The 23,815-nt window shown below is 50.4% G+C and overlaps 1 protein-coding gene and 2 long non-coding RNA genes across 5 annotated transcripts in view; 1 reads left to right on the forward strand and 2 right to left on the reverse strand.

Annotated features, from left to right (window-relative positions):
* The first annotated feature begins 841 nt into the window (after positions 1-841).
* Positions 842-7,354, forward strand: LOC311445393. 2 transcript variants are annotated; one of them, XR_014698379.1, is made up of 3 exons: positions 866-1,066; positions 1,197-1,680; positions 6,360-7,354. It is a non-coding gene; the product is annotated as an uncharacterized lncRNA (long non-coding RNA). The 2 variants fall into 2 exon arrangements; XR_014698378.1 differs by lacking the exon at positions 6,360-7,354 and having other exon boundaries at positions 842-1,066; positions 1,197-1,825.
* A 4,674-nt stretch (positions 7,355-12,028) lies between these two features.
* Positions 12,029-12,560, reverse strand: LOC311445183. The gene is made up of 2 exons (XR_014698266.1): positions 12,387-12,560; positions 12,029-12,296 (listed from the first exon to the last, which is right to left on the reverse strand). It is a non-coding gene; the product is annotated as an uncharacterized lncRNA (long non-coding RNA).
* A 5,318-nt stretch (positions 12,561-17,878) lies between these two features.
* The window catches only part of HS3ST4 (heparan sulfate-glucosamine 3-sulfotransferase 4), a 63,078-nt gene continuing 57,141 nt past the window's right edge, over positions 17,879-23,815 (reverse strand). The window contains exons 2-3 of one of the 2 annotated variants that reach the window (XR_014698343.1): positions 21,166-21,951; positions 17,879-19,514 (exon numbers count right to left, since the gene is read on the reverse strand). Coding sequence is in view for 1 of the 2 variants with exons in the window: in XM_084537319.1 (XP_084393445.1) it covers positions 21,315-21,951 (637 nt within the window). In the remaining variant the exon portion in view is untranslated. Of the gene's footprint in view, positions 21,952-23,815 lie in introns of both variants that reach the window. The other variant, XM_084537319.1, reaches the window with a different exon arrangement.

Here is a 23,815-nt window from a genome sequence, read left to right on the forward strand (position 1 = left end):
TGCAGCTGTCCTGCGGCACTCGGATTGTGTTGGCTGCAGTTGCTTGGCTCAGGGTGGGAAGGTTTGCTCTGGGGAGCAGCTGGTGCCCTGGGCAGGGGGTGCCCTGCTTGCCTGCTGCCTCCAGCAGCTGAGGTCTTTCTGCTGGTAGTCAGCAGAAGGCAATGGCCAAAAGCTGCTGCTGTCGGGTGCTCAGGGCAGGGGCTGCGGAGCTCCATACAGCTCTGGTCTCCAGAGGGCTGCAGGGCTCTGCTTCCTGGGGATCTCAGGTGGAGCAGGACTCCGCCAGGCAGCCACCCGTCCGCCGGAGTTCTTGGCCCACTTCTGTAGGCCATGCCCCATTCTCATGGACAGCAGGGGCCCTGAGGGGTCACTGCCACTGTCCTCAGAGAATCAGGCATAGGCTTTAACAGCATCTGTGCCTGGTTGGGCTGCTGGGGTCAACCCAGCATGTGGATGGGGCAAGGGGAATCTGGTCTCTGTCAAGAGGTGTCAGCCCCAGGGGAGCTTTGCTGCTGCCCTTGCCAGAGCAAGCCTGTTTCTGGTCTTGGTGCTGAGAGAGGGGAAAGGTATTTGAGAAAGGCATCCCAGTGAATTAGTGTAGGCATGTTTTGAGACTGCATTTCTTGTTGGCTGAGTCAGAGAAATGGCCCTGAGCTGCAGTATATATTCTGCAGGAGATGTTAACTGTAGAAAATCAGAGGTCAAGGCAGAGTCATATAATTTCATGGTTGAAGACTCGTCTGTAGCAGAAACCTTGCTGATCAGGTGTTCGGTGTTGTGGGGGAGTGCCCCTGAAGGAGCACTGACTGCATTTGGGGCTGGGGTGTGGTACCAAACACCCAGTGAGCTCTGACCCTGGCAGGAGCTGAGGGAGGGGGGCATACCTGCTGCCCTGCAAATCCCATTTCAGGCCTCCCAGATCCCCGCATCTGGGCATAGATGTGCATTGCTGCTGCTCCTGCTGCCTGTGCCAGGGGAGGTGTGCTCTTGCTCTCAGCCCGGGCAGAAAATGAGGGTACAGAAGCAGTGCTGAATCTCTTCAGATGCCCCCTGGAATGGACCTGAGGTCAATAGCTGACTTCCAGGGCTCCTGCTGCCATTTGCTGCCTGGGGCCAGTCTGATCCAGGCTTTTCAGTAGCAGGTGTTCTCCTGAGCTTTTCATCTATATTCTTTGTCTCTCGTTCCCTCTCTGCAGCTTTCACATCTCAGGGCAGCACAGGAGAACAGCTGTGGTATCCTGTGGAGTCCCCCCAGAGCTGCAGGGGGAAATCCTCCTCTGCTGGTGACGGTGCCTCTGTTTGCACACCAGCCTGCCTGGCCGCCACCTCACGCTGGGACCTGCTGCCATGCTGCTTGTCACCGTGTCCCAGGTGCTTTGTCAGGCTGCTGCCCGGCAGGCGCAGCTTCTGGAGGAGCTGTGTGTGCCCAGGCCCTGCTGCCTCTTGCCCCACGCCTGCTGCAGCCGCCGGCCCCAGCAGCGCCCTGGGGAGCAGCACCCTGGTGGGGATTCCTCACCGACAGGAGATTCGGCCGCTGCTGCATCTGTTCAGTGCGGGCTCTTGCAGAGCACGGTATTTCGATTGGAATGGCACGTGATATGGAGCCAAACAACTCGCGGAAGTCTGTTACATCAATGTAATTGCCTTAATCAGCCAAACTTGTGATCTCTGCAGAAGGAGGTAGGGACTGCTTGACAAGACCTATTTTCTATTGCTCCGTGTGAACTGGACTTATCCCCACCTGTTAAATCTTTATGGGTCCCCCCCCAGATTTTCCTATTATTTTTCCCTTGAGACTGTGGTTACTCCCCAGTAGTTTATAAAATATCTCTGACTCCCCTAAGGGCAGATCTTCTGTTCATCCTTTCTAAATATCAAGGTCCTTGTTAGTCTCCTTATTTTCCAAAACACTAATTTATTTCCCCTTGACTCCAAACCTGAATAGAAACAAGCAATGGGGCTAGGCGCTTTGCTTCTACCTCTTCCAACGTTTCATGGAAGTGAATTTTTCAGGCATGGGATATTGTAAAAATTATCACTATTTCTGTGACAGCCTCAGCTAGTAACTGATTGCACGCACTTATCTGGGTGTGATAAATGAGCATAATGGTTCTGAGTACTGACAAAAGTAACTGCTGGATGTGTGGAGGAGGTGCACACAAATCATGTATGTACATTTGCTGTGCCACTGGAAATAAGACCTGCTATCGCTGGAGTTCTTGTCACCAAAAGTCTGTAATCTCCTTTTCTTGAACCCTATGAGGATATGTTCTGCTATCCTATACCCTTTGTCTGCTTCCTAGATCTCATCTGCTTCCTAGATTTCCTGTCTTTGCTTGCACAGGTGGTGATTTCTTTCCCTCCCATCTGTGTGTACACCTCTATACCCAGTTGCACTCTCCGCATCCCTGTGAGACACACACTGTGTCTCAGTTGCACTGTGAGAGTGCAACTGGGTATAGAGGTGTACACACCTTTCAACCAATGTTATTGTTTTCTGCCTCTCCAGCCACCTGCTAGCCAGCCCAAGCACAACTGGACCAGGGCTGTGAAGGGGAGAGAATATGTATGGGGTGTTGGGACTGCATGTCCTCACTGCATGCTCTGTGGTGACAGCAGCACGTTGCTTGTGTGCCTTCGCTATTTACATAGCTTGCCTGCAGAAAGTGATGGATGTGCTTGTAATAGATGTGGGGCCTGCCAGATGCGTGGTCACAGCACTCCTGTATGCCTTTAGAGTGACAAGTACTCAGATGCTTTCTCGTACTGTACAAATTGTCTAACACTTAGATCTGTCAGACACAAATTCATTAGCCAGGTATGTTCTGAAGATATGATCTCCAGGGCTGACCCACGCTGTCTGTAGACTCTCAGGCAGTGATGATGCTGGCCTGTGGGATTCTGCTGCTCTCATGTGCTGCTGCTGAGCACAAGCTCACCCAGCCTGCCTGTTGCCTCCTGATGGGGTTTTATTTCTTCTTTCTCCTCCAGCTCAGCACAATTCGATTTGCTCTGCCACATCTCACAGCAATGTTAATCTGCGTTATTTAAACTGAGATTTACTACTACTTCACGTTTTAATTTGGAAACTCTTTCTAGGACTATAGATTTGTTTTCTTGCTATTTTTCAACACTTCATTCCAGCAGCGATATCTTACAGTGCCGTGTGCTCATCTTAGGCTTCATGCAACAGCTCTTCGCAGTGTGGTGTGCCTGTGCCCTGGGCTTGGCTGCATGAGCTTGGAGAGCAGGGGTAGGTTTGGTCCTATTCAATCTCTCATTGCTCAGCATACTCTTCCTCAAAAGACAACTTTGTGTGTGATGAGCAGGATGGCTTGGTTTTGTGTTGTGAAGGGTTTGCTGGCTCCACAGCCATCCAGACTCTGGGTGTTTCTAAAGTGGCTTTGGAGGCACCTTTGCAACATCTCTGCAGCCACTTGAATGTACCTTCAAAAAGCCCAGAAAAATGAATGTGGGTCTGCAGCATGTGTTGCTGTAGGCTTTGGGTGAGATGCTGTCAGTGCAGGATTAGTGCTGAAAAGAGGGGAGAAAATGACTGCTGTTTATGAGTATCTGCTGTCCCTGGTCTGGGCAATGTAAAGCAGCTCTGACAGCACGTGGCTGACTTGACAACCATTGAGGTATTCGCCTAATGCAGCAATTCCACAACTTCAGTGGAATTCATAAAATGTGCCTCAACAGATTCCCTGAATCATCGCAGCAGGATGCCTAACCCCCATGGAGAGCGGGAGCGCAGGCATTCCCGTTACAATAATAATTGTATTGCTGAAGCATGTCTCTCCTGCCAAGGGCCTAGCAGAGGCGATTTTGGAAGGAGGACCTCAGGAGGAGATGCTGCAGCCAGACCGGGTGGCGTGGGGGAGTGCCCTGCTGCAGCTGCACCCCTGCTGCTTCTGGAGGGGGGCTGCTGGGTCGAGGTGCTGAGGGGACTAGGAGCTGAGGGGATCACTGTTCTGGTGTATGGGGAACTGGGGGCATCCTGCTCAACAGCCCTGCCCCAAACGCCTGTTGGAGCTGCAGCTGGGAACGAGTCAGTGCCCCACGGAGCCTGGGGAGCACCAGGGCTGTGGTCACAGGGGCCGGTCGGATGTCTCTGTGTGTTCTCAGGCACTGGCCTCACATGGAGGAAAGCTCCGTTAGCCACTTCTCCGGGAGGAGAAATAAGCCTTCTTAGAGATCTACAAAATGCTGTCAGTTTATACAGAGTGGATGGTGATGTGGCTGTGCACATCTCCCCATGCTGATACTGATGCTCTGGAAGTGGCAGCTCATGACACAGAAGGGTTTTTCCTGCTGGGATCAACCCACAAGCTGGGGAATGAGTACGTTTATTTCATGGGCATCCATGAGATCCACTGCTGCTGATTTTCCCACTACTGCTACAGGTTAATCATTTTGCAGAAGCACCTTGCTGCTCTGAGACAAAGATTTTTTGCTGAAAACCAATAGAAGACCAAAAGAGGAAAAAATCTTTTTATTTTAAATAAGTTCTGATGCCAGGCTGCACTTGCTTGTTGACCAGCATCTCTGTGGGGCTGGCTCCTCTGGATGAGCCCTGTGGCACTGGGGTCTGGGCACCCCCAGGGCTTCCCGCTGCTCCCTGTGCTGCTGTGCAGTCTACACCCCCAGGCCTCCTGCACCTGCAGGGGCACTTGTGCTGCTCAGGCTTTGTTAGTGGCACTTCTAGTCTCGGTATGACCTGGGTGGTGGTGATGGGGTTCCGGCCATGCCTACATTTGTTAAAGAGGCTTCATGTATCATATGGGGTAGATACTTCGAAAAACAAGAGATCAATGTGAGTGTTGAGCTACTTTATTGGCTCGTTCACTTATTAGTGAATGTGGCTCCCTCCTTGCTGTTTGTGCTCAGAATGGATTTTTATTGCTTAATTCTCTGTAAGTGAAGTGCTAGCAAATTGTAAAATCCTATTGCTTAACATGTAGCATTAAGTATTGAACTAGCAAAAGAATCAATTACAGGTTCGGTCACTGATTAGCTTGACTTTTTATGGAATTTAACGTCAAGTCTCATTATAATTCTGCTCTTTAATTCAGCAAATACAGCACGTGTTGGAGGGATAATGGCTCGGAGTGGCTCTGCTCCAGCTCTCCTGCTGCAGTGTGCCAGCGAGATGCTCAGCACCCAGCTTCAGAGCAGCCCTGTGAAGCCCCAGGTGGGGAGACAGCAGCTGAGCCGTGCTGCTGGGCTGCCTGCTCGGGGCTCTCTGTAAGGACAGGGCTGACCCTGAGCCAGCAGCTGCTCCCCGCCCCTGGGGGCTTGCAGGTTCCCCAGCCCTGCAGGAGACACGTCCCAGCCTGAGTCTTGTTCTCCATTTCTCTGCCCTTATTTTCTTGTCTGTGGAGGAACCAGGGTCTGTCTGCAGGGTTCAGGCTGCTTGCACCATGCGCCCTCCTGCACACTTCTCCTGCTCACTCGACTCCTGGTTCCCTGCAAGCTGGTGAGAGGGGGAGCTGCTGAGTGAGCAGCTTCTTCGCTGAGGCTTTGTAGTGTGCTCTGCAAGCATGGACCAGCACCCTGCCACACGCACCGGAGAAGAGCCCACATGGTGTACTCTGCTGCAGTCAGACTTGTGGGTATTGCATTATGGTCAAAGGCTGGATACAAAGTAATGTACATTTGGAATCTGAAATACTGATGAGCCCCCTGAGCTTCTTGTCCTTTGGGAAATGTGCAAGGAATGGCTGTGAGTAGTTTACAGGAACCTTTCAACAAAGGGCAGGGCTGGTGCCATGTGGCAGGAGACACGGGCACATCTGCAGAGTCCATCAAAGACCTTAAATCTGTCTGGCTGCTGGTAAAATATCAGCGTAATGACTCAGGGCAAGCGAGGTATGAGGAGGTATCTGAGTCCAAATTAAAAATCCTAGCAGAAACATTTGAATCAATTGTAATCGGAGTGCAGTCTCTGCTGGAAGAACTCCAAGGAGGGAGCTGCAGGAATGCTGCGGTGCGCTCTGGCACAGGGGGCTCGTTGCAGCTGCCCAGCAGAGGGCTGAGCTGTGTGGGGACAGCCCCCTCGTCCCTCTGCAGCCCTCAAGCTGCAGGTGGAGGTGACGGAGAGCTGCTCTGCCCTGCACACTGCTTGTCCTGTGTGCAGCTCCTGCCCTGCTGCCACTTTGGGAACGTGTCCCTGTCCTAGGGCTCCTTCTGGCCCTGCAGGTCGGGGCCCCCTGGGGCCAAGACACCCCTCCCCCTGTGCTGCCCTTGTTGAGGGACAAGTGCAATTGGATTTCCAAATTACACCAGCTCTGATTAGATTCAATATCCCTTTTCTCTAGCCAGACAGCCCTTTAATTCCTTTTCTTTTGATTGTGCAGGGACCCTTCTACACACCTCAGACCCTTCGGCAGGAAATCTTTGCTGTGCAGAGGCTGCTGCGTGCTGCCGCTGCAATAAACGGGAGACACGGCTCCAGCACAAGCAGAGGAACAGAAGCAGGTTTTCCCTTCCAGCACTGAGGTTTTTGGAGGCTCCTTCTCGTCTGGATGAGCTTATCCCCCTTCCAGGAGAAGCTCCTCTAGCATACTAATTTATATCGTACTCATGCAATCCCCTTGCATCCTGAATGAGGATGGTTTGGGAAATTAAATTTTGTATGAAATGCATCAAAAATCCGATGTCCTCAAGCAAGACATCTGTTTTTTCATCCACCAAAAGGGAAGGCATAACCAACCGAAGCAGCTCTGGGGTCAGCAGAGGGAGAAGGAAGCACCCCTTTGCTGCAGGTGCAGGGGCCGTGGTGCTCACGTCCCAGCGAGGACAAGGTTTGGTTGGTGTCCAGCATCCATCGGAGCACGGCGCCTGCCCGGGAGCAGTGGTGGCCTGTGGCCATGTTGCACAGTGCCTGCGCGGTGCTTGGCACGTTCGTGGTTCTCGGCAAGTAATAAATAACAATAATGATTATGAAAGCATTGTGCATGTGCCCCTAGGGCTCTGCAAAAAAAAAAAAAAAAAAAAAAAAAAAAAAAAGCTTTTACATTGAAAGCCAAATGTAACATTTTCCCCCTTGTCTAAGTCACAAAATATGCCCATAAAAACAATAATTTATCTGTACAAGGGCAATTCCCTACGTATTAAACCAAAGATTGATAGCTCTTGACTACCCTGTACTAGTAGAGAGTGAGACCCAGTGGAATTCCCTGGAACTTCGCATGAGTGCAGAAGCTTTTGGTGTTTGCATACACAAAAATCATTAAATGCAATGGTATTTCCTGCCTGGGATTAAACTCTGGGACAGGTCTGGTGCCACACCCAGCTGCATTCTCCGAGCGTGTTCATGTCTTCCCCAGGCTCAGGGACTGTCTTACCCCCAGATTTTCAGGAAAGAGCTGAGAGCAATCGCTTCTTCCTTTCTTCAGGCTTGACTTTCACATCATAGCTTTTCAATGTACTTAAATCCGTGTGGTGTTTAAAATTCAGCTATGTTTGTCGGAATTCAATTACCCCTGAAGATTACACAAAGATTATCAAAGTTGTAAACAGCAGAATATGCTCAGAGATCAATGAAGCGCAACAAAGACCATATTTAACAGGAGAAATAAAAGTAAGGGCATGCTGGCAAACTCTGACAGTGGAGTGTAATGTTGCATCATCGCGCTGAAGGTTGGAAAGTAATTGAAATCTATGTTATAGCACAATATATCCCTGCACAGATTTGCAGTCATGGAGCACAATTTCAGCTCTAATATTCAAGCAATTCATTTGGTTTAAGCAGACACAGGATCTGAGTTGTTCTTGTTAAGTGTCGGCGTGGAACATCCGTGCAGGTTGCTCGGCGGCAGCAGTGCTGCTGCCCACACGCATCCCGAATTTCCCTTCAGCCTGGCAGCCACCCCAGGGCACAGCGGGTGCCTCTGATCCCACACAGGCAGCTCCCCTGCCCTGGGTGCTGCCCTGCTGCTGCCACAGGAGCTGCTGCCAGAGGAGCCTGCCGTGGCTGTGAAGCAGCAGGTGGATGTGATGCAGGAGCCTGGCTGCCAGCCCCTCTTCCCGGCAACGCTGCGCTCTCGTAAGAGGGATTTGTTTGCTCCAGGGGCCGTGGCCCTGCTCCATGGGGACTCCTTCCTTGTCAGCACCCTTTCTGGCCACGCCAGCTGCCTCGGAGCCCCCCGCAGAGATCTCCTCCAGCCAGCCGCACCTCCTTTGTGTTCTGTGGCTTTCCATTGTCATTCTGGATGCAACGCGGCCAGCTGATTTTTCTTCGCCTTAATATACTGCCACTATAATACCAAGTCTAGCAGAACAATGAACTCTAGAGGATGGAGATACCTTCCTCCTGTTTTGCAAACTAAACATAATTTTTATTTGTGCTCAGATTTGTGGCTCCTGCAGGCGGAGCACGTGGGGCAGGAGGAGGGACCCACAGGGCAGGGAGCTGGGGCCGAACCACTGTTGCCGCCTGTCCCCGTGGTCCTCAGCAGCATTGACATTCAGAGGAGGATGCATCCTTTTGTCAAACACTACGGGGGGTTCAGAAGAAACCCTTCAACCCAGATTAATTACTGTTATCTGTACCCGCTGGGGCCCGGTCCACCTGCCTTCCTCTCGTCTGCTGCAGCCAGAACATACCGAAATTCTCATTCCCTTTCTGCTTTTCTTTCTCTCTCTCTCTCTTTCTCTCCCTCTCTCTCTCTCTTTTTTTTTCCTATTTACTTCTTCTTTAATCTGCATATTATCATCAGTGCAAAGACCTCTGAAATAACATCTGACAAATGATGCCTATTAAAAAAACCTCTGCACTGTCCTCTTTCACCGCCTTCCAATTTGGACTAGCACTATAACTATGCATCAATAGACAAGCAATATTATGTTAAGAACATGATAAAATACCAGCAGCTTCATAATGGCAGCAGCCAAATGGTAATTTCTGCTTCAGAAATTGGTCATTTATTTTGCTGGTCTGTTCTTACGTTCAAATTAGATGAAGTTTAATATACTGTAAAATTGAATGTATTCTATCCTTTTCAACAAATATGACATGTATGAAATGATTTATGGGTCTTACAAACCTTAAAATGTTAAATAATCTCCTTTTTCCTGTGCCTTAAGTCAGTGATGCCAAATACTTTAAGTACAGAGAAGCAAAACTTTATTAGCTCCCATCCTGATCATCACTTTATTTTGCTGCATTTACAGAGGCAGGAACAGTATTTAACATATTAGACTGAGTTTAGAAGCAGCCATATTAATTGGTACATTAATTTTACCCCATTAACTGTAATTGGTAGGAAAGCGATTCTTCCTGGGTGAATGTTGTAATTTTTGTTCTAAATTTTTAATAAAGTCACGATGGCTCTGCAGATGCCTAAGTGAGGCTGCTCCACGGACCCAACCCTTGCGCACCGCCGGCCTCTCCCCGGGAGGCACGGGGCTGCCCCCACGGTGCTGGCATCTCCCCAGGGTGGGAAGTTTGTCCTAGTCTGAGCTGAATTTAATCTCTGAGTTGCTTGCAGCACAGACAGGAGTAGGGGCTCCTTAAAAGCATGAAGGAGAAGGGAGACAAACACACCCTGGCTGGCAACACCCTCCACAGGTCCGTCCGGTGTCCCTGGTGCCGTGCGGGAGCCTGCAGCAAGGTCCCTGCAGCACTGCAGGGTCTGAACGAGCCCGGCTCTGACCCCCTTGGCCCACCAGTGAGCTGCTCCCCCAGCAGGTGTGAAACCAGGGTTAACTGTCTGGATGGCTTCTGTAGAAAATTACTGACAATATACAGATCCCACCTTGATTTGAAAATAGGCATTTATACCTGTTAAACTTGGTGTGTTCAAGTGTCTCGTGGTGTCCGAGGCTTGTGGCATTCAGCTTCAGACAAGGCTGGTGACAGCAGCTTCTCCAAAACATGGGGAGGCTGGTTAGATGGAGGCAGCCCTGCCCTGCCGGGTGTCTTAGCTACAGGGCAGGGAGCAATTCACCCTCTGCAGCCTGCAGCACATTAAACCTTCTCCTAAGGTCTGGCCCCAGATCCCAGGGAAGCTGCCGGGGCGGCTGCCCTGGCTGTGCGGTGGGGTGACGGAGGATGTAGGAGCAGCTGAAGGGCAGGATGAGGGTGACATCCTCCTGGCTTACAGGAATTTAGAAGCAACTTGTCTCCTTGCCCTTAGCCCCTTCTTTTTTTCCTGATCAGCAGTTTGTCCCTGAGTGTAAGCCCAGAGCAATACAGGCTCCTGCAGCCCGTTGGAGCTGCAGCCCTGTGCACCAGGATAATAGAGAAGCCTTTTATTCTGTTTATTTGCTCTATATAATTTTTCCTGCTCTTGCTGACCCTTCTGGGAAGCGTTCCACCCTTCAGTCTCTCTGCTGGGTGCCAGAATTGTTCAGCTTAGGCTATATTTGCATTTCATATCCTATTTAAACCAACATCATCAAGGTCAGAGCATACTGTCGAATCGGAATAGGCTAGAAGACAGCAGTACCTCTCCATGGCACTCGCAGGTTTCCAGGAGCAGTACAGAAACACCACTGCCTGGAGAGTGCTGTGCCTTTACCACAGCTGCTGTCTGCAAAGAGTCTGAGCCAAGCACTGCACACACACACACACACACCCCACACCCGTGCCCTGGGGCTAGAGAACACACAACAGGCTCTTCCTTGCCTTACATCCCCTTGTGCTATGACAAGGCTCACTCCCAGCCAGACCCTTGACAGAGACACTGGCCCAGCCCTGGCAGCTTGCTGTTTGGCTCCTAGGTGCAAGAGCAGAGCCCTTCAGCCAGCCACCTGCTTCCTGGGCAAGATGTGGGGATTTTAAGGCAGCGACAGGGACAGACTGCCCGGTGCTCTCCTTGGAAAGGCTGGCAGCTCCGGGAGCAGCTGCTCTGCAGGATGCTGGGTGGCCTGGTCGGATGGCTGCTGGGGACAGCAGGCCAGAGGGCACACAGCACGGCCGGGCCTGGCAGCCAGCCGGGCAGGGAGGCTCACCCGTGCTGCACCCAACCCGTCCCACACGGCGCCAGTGCTGCCAAGTGGGTGCTGCACATCGCGCCTGGCCCTGGCCACAGGGGGCTGTGCCCACAGAGGGGGCACAGAGCCCACGTTTGACTCCTCTGTTAAAGTGTCAGGGGAAATTGAATGACAGAGGGAATTCCAAAAAATGGAGTAACCCACCTGCCCCCAGAAGGCAGCTGCATTTATGCCCCATCTCAGAGCATTACCTCAATGCAGAGGCGAATGTGCATCTCCATGTGTGCATGTGTGTTTGTACAAGCATACAGCAGTATGCTGTACAGAGAGCTAAAATATAATGATTTTTGCATCCATGCACAAACAGACTGCTTTTCCTTTCATTAAGGAACATTTCAGATGGAAAAGTAGCTGGATTTCTCATGTGAAAAAACAATTCTGCTGAAGACTGAGAGCTGTTTAGAATAAACGCCAGACACTGTGTGATGGAGACATTGCATGGAGACTTAATGCTGGTCACATCTCTCTTCTCTGCCAGTAAGTCAAGGATGTGTCTTTGCTATTGTATTTGGTGACTCATCTTTCAAATAATCATCTCTAGGAGAATTTTGTGCCAAGATGAAAAAATGCCAGGATCCCAGAAGCATGTGTGTGTGTGTGTGCGCGTTTTCCTCTGAGCACACCCTAGGAGGGAGCTATGGGGCAGCTCTGCTCTTTCTTCCCCACTGCAGGCAAGGTGGAGGGGGCATTGTCCAGTTGCTGGGCAGCCCCTGGTTTGGGCACAGGATGGGGAGCAAACAAACACAAATTCTGGCAGAATGCATTGCTGCTTCTCAGCGGTCCCACTTACCAAGGTTTGAATCAAAAAGGGGGTCAGGCAGCCCAGGGCACCTGCAGAGCCCGTGGGCATGGGGCAGCTGGTGACACACCTGCCATGTGTGTGCATGCCCACCTGCCTCAGGGCTGGAGCTGTGACTGCAGCGAGCATCCAGCAGCACCTGGAGGCTTCCCTCAGCTGAGGAGCAAAATATGCAGATTAGCTGAGTAAGTGAAGTGCAGTATGCTAATTAATTCAACAGACTCACTGTTCCATAACATCAAACCTACACAAGGAGGATGTGCTTGAATTAGCTTCCCCTGGAAAACATTTGCTTGCTGCTTAACAAAAAGTTACACAAACTTATTAAACACTTAACAAGAATGTGAATATGAAAGAAACTGTAGGTGCTGTGTGGGCTAAATCCAAGCAGCTGTCCCCAGAGGCAGAGCAGGATTCCTCAGTGGTACCGCAAAGGCTTCAGCAGCAGAGATGTGCCTGTGATCCTGAGATGTGCCAATAGCGTTTTGTTTGTGACCTGGAAGAAACCCGTAGTGTAAATGGCCAGGAAAACAGAAGCCGGGCACCACGGGCTGCGAGCACCACCTCTGTCCTCTCCCTGTCTCACCGGAGTGGTAGCCGCATGCAAAGGTCACAGGGGTGCCAGACACGTCCTTCTCCAGGAAGCTTTAGAAGCTAGTGCACAACCTGCTTCTCCTAAAGTACACGTGTGAAGTGCACTCACATCTAAAATGAAAACCAGCCCCGAATCACACCTGCTTGGGCTGCTCTGTGATTTATCAGAGATAAAGCAGACCTTAATGTGAGACGAGATAAGGGTGTGTCCATGGTGGCAGTGCACTCAAACACAGCTGTGTGTGAGCACCACCCTGGGGCACTGCTTCTCTCCACGGCCTTCCAGCCATGCAGCCTCTTCCTCCTGCTCCATCTCTGCTGGGCTACCAGCCGACACTTCCATTGCACACAGGTCTGTCTGGACCCAGATTGTTCAATGCTTGCCCAAAGAATCCAAAGAGAACTGCAGATATCACCTGAGAGCACTACCAAAATGACTGATGGGGCTTTCCAGAGCACAAAACAGTAAAGCCCCGCAGCAGGAGCATTTGCTATCACCTGGGTACAGCCGAGAAGAGTGGATGGAAGAGACAGCTTCAAAAACAGGAAGAAAAAAGCTCTAGCAGAAAGGATTTGACAGCTGCAATCAGACTGGGAACTTAAGGAGCTGAGGAAAGAAAGATGCAGTTGGGCAGAGGAGGAAGGGGAGAAAGCAGTGCACCACTTCCAAAGGCATCCTCTGCACAAGCACATAAATCTATATCTCCAGAAGACCCGTGCTCCAACAGCGACCACTGGAGCACCATGAGCATGGAGTCGTGAGTCCATTATTTGGTATGACTCTTGGTATTTCTCAGAGGGACCAGCATCAAAGGAATTGTCACGTGAACCTGGTAAGGCCAGGCTGGATGGGGCTTTGAGCAAGCTGGTCTAGTGGACGGTGACCCCCTCGTAGCAGGGGGGTGAAATTAGATGATCTTTAAAGTTCCTTCCAACCCAAACTATTCTATGGTTCTATGATTCTGTGATTATATGATTCTGTAATTCTGCGATCGTATGAATGGAAAGATTCCCTGAAAAAAATGAATGTCTCAGAGGACTTGCTCTTAGCTGCTTATTCTGCTCAGACAAAATCTTTCAAGAGGGGAGCATGGTCACCCTCAGTGACCTGCATATTCCTTGCTCCTTTCATTAGCTGCAACTTATTCTGAGGATAGATTTCTGAGATAAAAGTGAAATTCACCCATTAGCTTTTCCTCATTAAACCAGAGTCAAGCCCCTGCTGCCTGGACCGTGCAAGGTCCTGGAAGTGCCATGAGGCCGGGGGCTGAGCACAGTCCTCAGGGAGGGCCTGGCCCGGCTGGGGATGGTGTTGGACACGGGCAGGGACGGTCACAGCCAGCACTGTCCCCCACTGTGGCCAGGCCGGCAGCTTCCACGGGCAGCGGGGCCGCAGAGCTGAGCTGAAGCCCTTGCGGGGCCATCAGAACCACCCTGGAGGTGCAGCCCCGCACGTGTACGGCTTTGCAGCGCCTTGTATCCTCTGGGAAATGACTCCTGCTGCCCCTGCCGTGCATGGCTTTGCCTCTGCCAGTGCCGGGAGGTAGGCCTGACTGCTCTGTGCTACTTGCTGCTGGGGCGCCCAGCCAGAGCCCCTGCGTGCTCACTGCGTGGCTGGCCCCACGAGCCCTGCAGACGGGCTTTGAAGGATGCTTACCTTATTAATGGGGTATATTTATAACTGTTTATCTCTGTCCGTTGGGTGGAAAATTGCCAGATGTGTTGCTTGCCTTCATTACACAGACATCTCTCTTGTCGTCTGGATCAGTGCTTTTGAGCAGTGTGTTACCACAGAAAAGCACATTTCTTCTGTACGACGTTGATATTTGTAGGATCTGCCTTACAGCAGTATGGAAAGCAACACCCATGGAGACAAGTCCCCATAAAGTACAAATCTCTGTCCCCTGCTACTCTGGATATTAATCTGGTGGGAGGAAAAGTGAGTAGCAGAGCTGAGAGCTTCCCAATTGGGGGTGCAGCAGGGTTGTTGTCATGGTCTGTAGCCCTGCCAGCCTCGTGCAGGGCCCCAGGGGGCTGGAATCAAGGAGCCCCCAGGACCCAGGATGCACTGACCCGAGGGAGCGTCTGTGGCTGCCTCGGCCCAGGGCCCAGGAGCACTCCAACACCGCCTTGGGGCCTCACACACAGCTTGTAACGCCTGTTGTGTCTTAGTGTTATAGGATTCATTATGCTCTGGGACAGCTGTAAATCTGAAATGGATGTAACTGCATATAGCAGCAATATGACAGCTCCTGTAATTGTTTCCTGGAAGCTAATACCATATCCCTGCTTTGGAAGTGTCAGGAAAACCCACTGTCAGGAAAACCCTCCATCAGAAAAACCCACCATGCTGGCAGAGCACGGCTCACTGGCTGGCCTCAGGATTGGGTTGGGACCTCCAGGCTGACTGCAATGTCCTGGGAAGCACAGAAACCCCACATGCAGAAGAGGCTCGAGAGTCCTGCAGACGTCCCTTCTCATGCAGAACCAAGGAGAATGGCAAAGAATGGATTTAATAGAAAAAAAAAAAAACACGTCTCTAAGTAAAATGTTTTTCCTTGTTTCCCATGAAGCAGTGAAATTTCTTTATGGACAAATAGTCAGAGTGGAGTCCATTACACTCCATGCTTTTTGCCTTGAAACATAAATAGCTGCATATCATATAAGTGTTTGTTATGAGGAAATGTGTATTCTAGTATGCTAGAAAAAGTTGGACATTAAACCATTATCTCATGCAGAAAGCTATTGCTAAAGGGAGAGGATTACTTACTATATTAATTCTGTCCTTCACACTCCCATACATCTCTCTGCACATAATGACTTCAGTCACAAAGCGTTGTGTTGCAGGATCTGTGTTCTCTTCAGCTCCTGGTCCTTGGGAGTGGTGCGTGGCACCCCCTCCAGCCCTGCTGCCGGGCCCAGCCCAGGGGCAGTGGCTGTCGGGGGGTTCTTTGTGAAAAGGCTGCCTGTTCCCTCAGAGGGCGTAACTGCATCCTTGCTTGCAACTGCTGCTCTTTGAATTCAGTTTGCTTGGTGGCCAAACGTTCACACCAAAGGTTTGCTGGTGCCAGAAGGCCATCTGCAAAGTCTTCGTCTCTGATGAAAACCTTGTCCCAGGGTGAGCCTGCGGTCACATTTGCATTTTGCTATAGCTGTGCTGTGCTACAATGGCCCAGTGTCTTTCTCCTCCACCATCCTAGTGCATCACCAGGTTATAGCAGAAATTTCTGTTAATTTGTATGTAAACCTTTATATGGAAAAGCCTTCTGATCTGGCAGTCTCTATCTCTGTACAAGGTGCCTATGGGAATGCCTGTGGGAAATGCTTGTATCTATTTGGCTAGTAGACCTTGTGTTGCAACTAACACTACACAAATATTCCTGTTAGTGTTTTAAAGCAACAGTGAAGTGATTCTCAGGTTACCTGAAGTTGGAAGAGCTTCTTAAAAGGCAGCAAGAATTTTCTAATCAGATTTTTTTTTTTTTTTTTTTTTTTTTTTTTCAGTGAGTATCTCATAGGGGGATAGTTTCGGAGGTCAGCAAAAAGGGGAAAAAAAAGCAAGCAGAAAGCACTGTGAAAGCTGTGGAAGTGAGAACATCAGTTTACTTCAATGTGTCTGCCTGGAAGAAGCAGGGAGTGAACCCAGTTGGCACAGGGTGCCGGGATGCCTTCATGCCAGACCTGCTGTGCTGCACAGGTGTGGAGGTTACAGGCACCTGGCAGCCATGCCAAGCAGGCAGCGGCACAGGGCAGGGGGCTGGAAAAAGCAGCTTATTCATGCCAGCAAAGTTATAACAGGTCATTTCTGGCTTGCAACCTGGCTATCAAAATAACCCTTGCATTGCTCTCTTCCCAGGCTCGGTTATTAGAGAAAAGCTCTGTTCCAGTATGTGAGAGCTAAAGGGTGGAGTGCTTGCCTGATGCTCTGATTTTGTCTGGTTGCTGATGTAAGTGCAGAAACCTCAGTGCTACACACAGGATAGAGTAAAGCAGTAAGCAACAGGGTCTTATATCATCATCTTGTATGTTATCCTTATTCAAAGGGCTCTGTTTGAAACCTGGCACCGACATATACAGAACATGTTGCATCTTTGCTGGTACCTCTTCAATCTGGTTTGCAAGACATCCTGGAGGATGTGACCTTGGAAGGCAGGCAGAATATTGAACCTGCATAATAAGAGCATCTCTGCATCAGTGGCAGCCTGTTGGGTACAGGGCAGTTAATAAATAATGAGGATGTCAAAGATAACAGCAGGAAAGTGGGATCAGGTAGCAGCTTTGCAGCCAGCTTTCTGACAGCCTCCTGGCAACGTCCAATTAAGAGGCACGCCTGCACTCAGCCCAGTGCAGAGCCCGTCCGGTGCGGGCTTTGGGGCACGGGGATGCTGGCACGCAGAGCACCCTGCAGCAGGCTGTTTTGCAGCATGTGCCCAAGGAAGGTGGCAGGGAGCGTCCAAACACTTTGCAGAGCTATGTAGGTCTCCCACGAGCCTCTCCCTCAGGGAAGTGAAGGTCTGGGCTCACCTTCTCGGGGCTTGTGGAGAGGAGCAGCAGGTGGCTCCTGGGCCCGTGCCGAGGCGTGGAGCCGCCTGCTCGGGATTGCCGCCCGCGGGCAAGCAGGTGTTTGTTTCGAGGGGTGGGTTTTATGGACCCACAATTCAGATATTAGGAATCTGGCTACACTTCAGGTGTAATTGATCTACTGATGGCTTTTTAGACATCTGGTAAGATGGGACTGGCTTCCAAACATCAAAATCTGCACCAAAATGATCTTGATTTGAATAATAAGTATTCCATCGTTGTTTGGTAAATATACCCAGTGTTAATGGTGCTTAATGGTGCCTGTAATTGGTGTCTAAAGTTATTTAAAAGTAAATTTACTAGAAAATAATTAGCAATTTTATAGTTCACTACTTCCTAATTTTGTTGATAAAAGTTTTTCAGTGGTTTTATCAGATGACACAATAAGACCATGCTGTCAAATAGCTTTTTGCAAGCTAACAGGAAATTGTGCACACAAAATAAGATAAAAAAAAAATTTTCCCCTTAATTTATTTGCCTGGCAGCCAGCCCTCTCTCTGCCTTTATTATAAACTGATTTATCCTTAAGCAGTGGCGAGCAGAACTTCACAGGCACTGCTGGGGCGTCTGTTCCTTGTGACCTTGGCAATGAACCCTGAGCTGCGAGGCCAGCGAGTAGGGCTGCCCTCCCCTTACCCCTCACAGGACACGTCCTGCTGTCCCCAGCTGAGGCTGCGCACTTTGGGGCCATCTCCCCTCCCAGGTGTCTCCTGCGGCAGTGAGAGCAGTGGCTGGCACCGTGCCTGGCCTGACCCTAACGCCCCATGGTGCCTTTCCCATGGCCTGTTTGGCATCGGGGATCCACATCCCCAGGGGTGGGGTCATGGCTGGCATCCCCCTGGGCTCTGCCACCCACGCTGGGCTTGTGCTGCTGCGGGGCCAAGGAGGGACGGAGCAGAGAAATGCAGCTGCTACAACGTTTTATTGTTTAGAGTTGTGGGTTCAAGTGTGAGGTTCAAGATGTTCATATTGTTCAGGTACAGAATGACACAGACAGACAGAGACGTATTTGGGACGAGGTGACAGCACAGCAGTGGGGTTTCAGAAAAGACTAACTCTCCATTTTCAGTCTCTGAACCATAAAGTACCAGCTTTTCCAGAACAATGAATCACCCAGTCTGTGTATAAAATTAAATATAATTTATGCTTTGCTAATTGAAATCAAATACAAAATTCAATTTCCTGTGTATTATAATGCTGACATTTGAATAGTTGGAAAAAAAAAAAAAAAAGGAAGTATTATTAACCCGACTCTCTCTTTTGGCAGGCCACTCTCTGGCCAGATAGAAAATAATTCCTCTGTCAAAGTGCTGCATTAGCAATGCAGACACAGCCCCTCACGTGGCAGACAAGGGCCACAGGTGGGGTTATGTCTCAGAAAACAGAACAAAACCCCACACCCCAGGGAGCCCTCCCTGTGCCACTTGTAATCCCAGCTGCTCACATGCAGGGAGTGGGGCTGCTCCTGGCTGTTTAGCATCTCTGCTCAAGCTTGAGATTGCAGCGATATAAAAAATAAACCTCTGCATATATGGCAAAAAGAATGAGGATCCAGAACAGGGGCAGGAACGTGTGGTGGGGCATGGTTCATTGCAGCACCACCTGCTCCCTGCCCCACTCCCCTTGGTGAGCCCTCGCTGTGTCAGGGAAAGGGCACAGAGCTCAGCTGTGCCCTGTGCTGGGGCTTCTCGCAGCTCTGGAAAACTCACCAAGTGATGGGGGTGATTGTCCTTCATCCGAGTGCAAAATGGAAGCTCCTCGCAGGCCCAGCCACAAGCCAGTTGAATTCCCTAACTGGGTGCTTCATTGGGTCATAATTCTCAGGCAAACACACATTTTCAGATCTCCTTTCCCTCCAGCAACAGGCATGATGAGAGGTGTGATGGCAGCTCGGTGGCAATCGGGCCAGAAGCCTGTTCCTGAAAGAAGCCAGTCTGAGCTGCCCCGGAGCCACGGGGCCACGGCACAATGCCAAGGGCCGGGGTGTGCAGGAAACATGGTGGGTTGGGTTCAGTGTTCCCAGGGGCTCGCACAAACTCAAAAAGACCTCGCTCAGAGACCTTGCTCCAGATGAAGCTGCAGATGGGGCTGAGAGAGTCCAAGCTTTGGCCACGGGGCAGATGCGCGGTGCTGTGCCATTAGCCACTAGCAGCCACGGTTACGAACAGCCACCAACCCGTACAGCCGATGCAGTGAGCGGGACCACGGTGTGCAGCAGCCTCCAGCAGCAGCGAGGACCGCCAGCCCAGCTGGGCGCTGGGCCACGAGAGCTGCTGAAAGACTCCACTCACGCCATCAGCCTGCACCCGCCCTGGCTTCAAGGTTGCAGCGCAGCATGAAGAGGGGAAATTTCTGGCTGCTGGGCCTCAAAATAAAGCCCTAGTCCTCCAGCTGAATTCACCGGTCAGCTTGCAGCAAATCGTGTTACAGCAGCTTTCACTTAGGAGATGACATGGCATCTTAATACATGTGAAATACCGTAAAGTTATTCCTATTATATACTTCCAATTTTCATGTAACAATCTGGGGATTTGAGGATCTGTAAAAAAAAAAAGTTATGTCAGGAACTGTTTTTAAATCTAATTGGGGTGATAGGAACTGATATCAATTTAGCAGGGAGTTTTGTGATGCCCCTCCAGAACAGGCCATGGTGTAAATTTTCAAAACGAATTCAACTCTTTCTTCACTCAGTCCAAGGCACCAGCACCACTTTATAGTGCAATGAACCACGTGACAGAACGTGAAACCCAAAGCAGGTTCAGCTCATTACCTAATGTAACAATAATTTCATTTGGTTGGTTGGATCAATAGGGTTTTCTCCCCACCTTTACCAAAATTAAGTCTTGGTCCTCCTAAAGCAACCTCATACTGCATCTCTGCTGCTTCCGAACAGCCAGGGACCTGGCATCTGTGAGGCAGTGGGAGATGCACAACAGCCACGCTTGTCCTAAGGCCACTTGTAAAAAGAGAGTAGCTAGCAATATTTGAGTGGCCTTAGTAATCACCCATACGAAGGGAACACTTCCACAACGGTAGCTCTGCAGTTTTTTTGTTCCCTCTCTGTTTTTTTTTCTCTCAATAATGGACACGGAAAACAGAGGCTGCTTCGAAGTGCTGTTGTCTTGCTCTCCACTGTTCCCAGCATGCAGCTTGCATCACATTGCTGGAGGATTCACTTGTGATATGGGTTTATTTTATAGTTGCTACCAGGACTTGCAAATTTGGTTGAGCATATGACTCGGTCATTTCCATTAGAAAACACACATATGTTGTTCAGAGCAGCGCTCACCCTAGGAATTAATTGCTTTTTTGTAACAGATTCTGAAGTAGAGATGAAGGCTGCTTCAGGATTATGCAAACCCCATTGTCAGCAGCAAGCAGCAGGGATCTGATGTGCAAGGTGCAAAAGTACCGCAGTCCCTGGGCCCCGATGGCCAGACCTGTGCTGTGATGACAAAGCCGTCCCCAACACCTGTGCCCTGCACTGACAGCCTGGGATCCCACTGGGAGCACCAAAGCACTGGCCGGGACACCACACGGCGCCCACAGCCCAGCCAGCAGGTGCTCTGTGAATGACCTCAGGATGTGGTTTGGCAGAGAAGAACAGGGGCAGGGAGAAGGCCCCGATTCTGATCTTACTGAGCATCCCCATAAATCAGAACAATTCTCTTCTGCCAGTGGAGTTACAGCCATCAGTGAGAGGAGAATCGGGCCCAGGATTTTGTGGCACTTGGTAAATACTAGTTTTAGTGCAACAAGTAATTGGAACATCTGGTGCAAATGAAGTTTCTGTACATAGTTCCTTTGCAGCATAACTGGCTTTATTCCTTCCCCACACAAATACCAGTGTGCATGTGAATGCACATCCTGAATTTACCAGATCTCATGCTGCTGCTTGACCAAAACCTTAAGCCAGGGCAGGAAAAATTGAATCTATTGGTTTGTCTTGTTGCTGCTGGATTTTATGTACCACCTTCATGCTCAGCAAGTGGCAGCGGGACGTGCTGGTCCCGCCTGCCTGGCCACAAGGAACACGCCAGCAGCAGAACGTGGACATGAAGCATCCCATCACCTCAAGGAGCTTTGCTCTCTCCACCTTCTCCTCCTCCCACCCACTCCCTGATCCCCCAGGAGGGGAGAGCCCAGGCCTAAATGCAACCTGGAGGTGATGTGTCACTGACGTTTCAGACCTGGAAATGCTGTTCACCTCTGGCTGCAACCTTAACCACGCAAAACTCTTGCGCTTATGAGACTGAGCCTTTAGCCCTGGGTGAGTTTTGGGTCTCTAATGATGATTCACATCTCAAAACAGAAGAGCTTTTCTCCTGATTTCTTGGTTCTACTTATCACTTTCTTCCTGCTCCCACTTGAAATCTTGGCCTGTCATTTGGTAAAACATGACATTGAATGGTTTGTAAAACTTCCGCAGTCTGTGGATGACGTCAGGGTCTATTTTGGGGTGAGTTCGACCCTTGGACTTGCCCAAGCACCGGGGAGCACTACTGTCCTCTGGCTTCTTTAGACAGGGGAACCCCTTGGTTTTATTAAAATAAAAGTGTTTCTCTGTCACAATCCTCTTGAGGCCTAAAAAATCCTGGACCTTGGCCATCTCCCCAGCTGGGTCAGTGATGAGCCTCTCACCACTGACAAAGAGGATCTGGGACAGAGGGAAATATTGGAGCCAGTTCTCCAGGTGCAGTGCATAGATGCCAATGCGGATGGCACTCCAGGAGGCATCGATCAGCCCCAGGGTCCGGTTCTTGAAGGCCAGCACCTCAAAGGTGGGGATCTCTGGCTTCTTGGAGAGCGTCTGCGTGTAGTCCGAGATGGCGCGGGTGACCGGGTTCCTCACCACCACAATCAGCTTCGTGTCCTTGGCCATGGAGTGAATGCGCCGAGGTGCCTCGTTGGTCACGAAATAGCTGGGGGTCTTCTCCATGGTGATCTGCCCATCCAGGGTCTTGGGCATCACGTTCCTGCACAGAAGCACAGGGAGGAGCGGTTAAGCAGCGGCCAGGCATGGGCAGACACCTGGGGTCCCCTCCTGCCCTGTGCAGGTATGGGCAGGACATTCAGGAGGAGGGACACTGCAGGCCCCAGGGAACAAAGCACTTGTGGTTTTGTTTCTCCTCAGCCCCTAGACACGGTGGGCACCTGAAGTGTTAAATTAGCCTTGGTAACACATTATACAGTCAATTCGCCATAGGCAAATGTAGACAAAAGTTAATTGACAATAAACCTGTACAATACCTGTCTGTTCAGCAAGCCATCTGCTTCCATTTGCTCAATTAAGTCTATTCACTTCAGAGCCTTGTACCGGAGTGGTGCAGTTAGGATTACACAAGACCTTTTTGTTATGATGACATGCTTTTAAATGTCTCAGCTAATAAAACTTAATACAGAGTAAGATCCCCTGCTTCTAGTACAATAATTAAATTTATTTACTATCTTGTGTGTGAGAAAGAATGACTTTTCTTTTATCTCTAATTCACATGCTCTGTCAATAATTAATTGCTGCTGGGTTTTGAGCTTCCTGTGCAAGCACTTTTATTAGCCAAAAGGAATTTGCCTACTGGATAAATTAGCATGTAGCAAGACTTTCCTGGATAGCATATTACCATATTGTAAAATGAAAATCCAGCGAGATAGCATTTATATCTAAGAAAATGAAGAGGTAAATGCTTGTCCCAACTGCCCCCAGTTGAAGATTATCATAGCAAGCCGGAAGGTATTAAGAGATGTCCCCTGCAAGTGCACTATAGCCTCTTTTGAGCCTCACGAGCTGCCGGGTGCCAAGGTAGCTGGTGGCAGAGTGGCAGTGAGGGCGGCCCACGGGGCGTGCTGCAGCAGTGAGCAGCGGGGGCTCCCGGCGGCCGAGCCCCATCCCACAGGGCAGCCTGGCACAGCACCCTGCAGATCGTGGCACAGCACCCTCTGCACCGAGCGCATGGGGCTTGGGTACAGCACCAGGTGATGGGGCAGCAGCCGCAGCACCCGCACATACACCCGTGTCTGGGAGCGCTTGCTGTGCTGTGTGAGCATTTGATACTGCAGTGTGTGTGTTTAAAGGCTTTACAGGCACAGTATTGACTGCTTTCTAAGTGCGTTCTAACAATATTTTTATCTAAATCTTTTCAAATACTTGTGCATATGCACACCCACGTGAAGTATAGTTTGTTTAACCTTTTGTTTGCTAATTTGTCCTACGTGCCCACTGCCTTGTGGGGCTGCTGGGCCGGAGATGCAGCAGGATGGGGGGATTCAGCCTGCTCCTGCCCTGGGCTGCACGACCCTGCAGCGCCTGTGGCATTCAGCAGGGTCTGTGGCAATGGAATGGAGGGAGGTGCTCCGGGCCTTGAAGGATTTTCCCTTCGCATTCTCACTATTTTTAGTTCAAACATATGCTGAGGAAACAAAGTGAATGGCTGGAAATGGTTCTGTGAGAGCAACTTGGGCACCAGCGACCGCAGCAATGCTGACGTCAAACAGCAGAGCACTCGGAAGCAGTCATTTCATGGAATAACACAGCTGAAGACTGTAAGCAGAAGTGTCTGTCAGACGAGGCCCAGCTAAATTTGCCTGTCACTGTGCCTTGTATTTGTGACTGCTAAATGCTACTGGTCGCTTCAAACCTCTCCATTATTTGTGTATTTACAGCTGGTGTAATCCATCCAACTGGGCTTGTTGTGTGAGGTGCTGCAGGAGGCAGTGGGAGTCTCCTGACAGGACAGGAGGAGGTTCTGGGGCTGCCAGCAGCTCGTCCCCTCTGCCGCGGTGCCCGGCACGGAGCTGCCTGTGTCTGCAGCCCTGACTGCTGCCAGCCTGCCCAGAGGGGTTCTG

This window comes from Aythya ferina (genome assembly GCF_964211825.1).
Source record: "Aythya ferina genome assembly, chromosome: 15".
Taxonomy (NCBI): Eukaryota; Metazoa; Chordata; class Aves; order Anseriformes; family Anatidae; genus Aythya; species Aythya ferina.